Source organism: Macrobrachium rosenbergii, chromosome 41, assembly GCF_040412425.1.
Source record: "Macrobrachium rosenbergii isolate ZJJX-2024 chromosome 41, ASM4041242v1, whole genome shotgun sequence".
Taxonomy (NCBI): Eukaryota; Metazoa; Arthropoda; class Malacostraca; order Decapoda; family Palaemonidae; genus Macrobrachium; species Macrobrachium rosenbergii.
The window spans coordinates 32229977-32231825 of record NC_089781.1 but is presented as its reverse complement, the minus strand read 5'-3'; the positions used below and the strand labels follow the sequence as shown (position 1 = coordinate 32231825).

General features: G+C 37.5%; 1 protein-coding gene across 1 annotated transcript; it reads left to right on the top strand.

The window, feature by feature from the left end:
• Positions 1–733: 733 nt before the first annotated feature.
• LOC136827079 (craniofacial development protein 2-like) lies at positions 734–1105 on the top strand. Its single transcript, XM_067084832.1, has one exon. It carries the CDS (start codon positions 734–736, stop codon positions 1103–1105), a length of 372 nt encoding a protein of 123 aa, XP_066940933.1.
• Positions 1106–1849: the final 744 nt, after the last annotated feature.

Here is a 1849-nt window from a genome sequence, read left to right as displayed (position 1 = left end):
TATATATATATATATATATATATATATATATATATATATATATATATATATATATACACACGATATCAATGGCACAATTATGACATGATTACAGTCTTTCTTTCTGCCTATGTACTATTACATACAAACATTTACAGAAATACATTAGATGCAGAAACACAAACTCACAACGCCTACACATCCACACTCACACAAACAACGACATATGAGCAGATTATATATATATATATATATATATATATATATATATATATATATATATATATATATATATATATATATATATATATATATATATATATATATATATATATATATATATATATATATATATATAAATCTAGCCACTGGGGGCAAGCCAGCCCAACTTGGTGCCGGTCCCAAGCCCAGGTAAATAGAGAGGGTTAGTGACAGGAAGGGCATCCGACTGTAAAAACCAATGCCAGAACCATGGTTAGTCTAATCCAGATTCAGAGAGAATGCCAGGGCGTACCCGGTTAAGCGACGCGCAGGGCCTCGCCTGACCCTCCGATAAATAGGCAAGGCTACCGCAGTGTGGGCGATTGTGGTTAAAGAAGCAAGTCCATATGATTAGAATTGGGACACTAAATGTGGGTAGTATGACAGGAAAAGAGCAGAGAGGTGGCAGAGATGATGAATACGAGGAGAGTTGACATCTTGTGTGTGCAAGAAACAAGATGAAGAGGGAACAAGGCAAAGGAAATAGGGGAGGATGAAGCTCCTGCACAGTGGAGCAGACGAGAATGGTAGAAGTGGAGTAGGCATCATTGTAAACAGTGAACTGAAGGAAAAAGTGGTAGAAGTCAAAAGAAGTGGTAGTCGGATAATGAAGGTCAAGTTAATGTTATCAGAAGAAGTCCTAAATGTGATAAGTGCTTATGCCCCACAAGCTGGATGTGATCAGGAAGAGAAGTTAATGTTTTTAAGGGAGTTGGATGAAGTATTAACATCAATCTCAGAGGAAGAGAGAGTTGTATTGGGTGGAGACTTGAATGGACATATAGGTACAGATAGAAGAGTGATTTCAAGAATCCATGGAGGACTAGGAATGGGGAGAGGAACGAAGAAGAAGGCATCATCATAGACTTTGCAGTGGCATTTGATATGGCACTAATTAATACATTCTTTATGAAGAAAGATTATGTGACATATAGAAGTGGTGGAAGAGAGAGTCAAATTGATTTTCTGCTCTGTAGGAGACAACACCTTAAGGAAGTAAAGGGATTGTAAAGTGATATATGGAGAGAACGTTGGCCAACAACATAAGCTGGTGGTTGCGGACCTTTCAATTCGAAAAGGGACAAAGGGAAAGAGGAAAAGTAACCCTAAGATCAAATGGTGGGAGCTAGAAAAGGCAGAAAATGTGGAGTTGAGATCTAGGTTTAAGGAGAATGTTCTGAGAGAAATAAAGTTGGAAGATGATGTAAATGATTTGTGGAGTTTAACAGCAATGTGATCCTAAGGTATGGGGAGGAAATTTTAGGCAAAACATCAGGCAAAGGTTCCCAAAAGATAAAGAAAGCTGGTGGTGGAATAAAGACACACAAGACAAGATCAAGAAAAAGAAAGAATCCCAAAAGAACTATGATAAACACAAAACAGAAGAAAATGAGCAAATATCAAAAGAAGCAAAGAAAGTTGCAAACAACAAGTTGCCAGAGCCAAGGCTGCTGCTTTTAATGATTTGTATGAGAATGTTGACACACCGGAGGGCCAAAGAAACATCCACAGGATAGCCAAAGCTAGAGACAAAGCAACAAAAGACCTCACACACATTAAGCAAATTAAAGATGGAAATGGTAAGGTTCTAACAAAAGAGGAGGACATT

What these genes read in the sequence shown, in the direction of transcription:
- LOC136827079 (XM_067084832.1), top strand. Translation starts at nt 734, where the DNA reads ATGAAGCTCCTGCACAGTGGAGCAGACGAGAATGGTAGAAGTGGAGTA.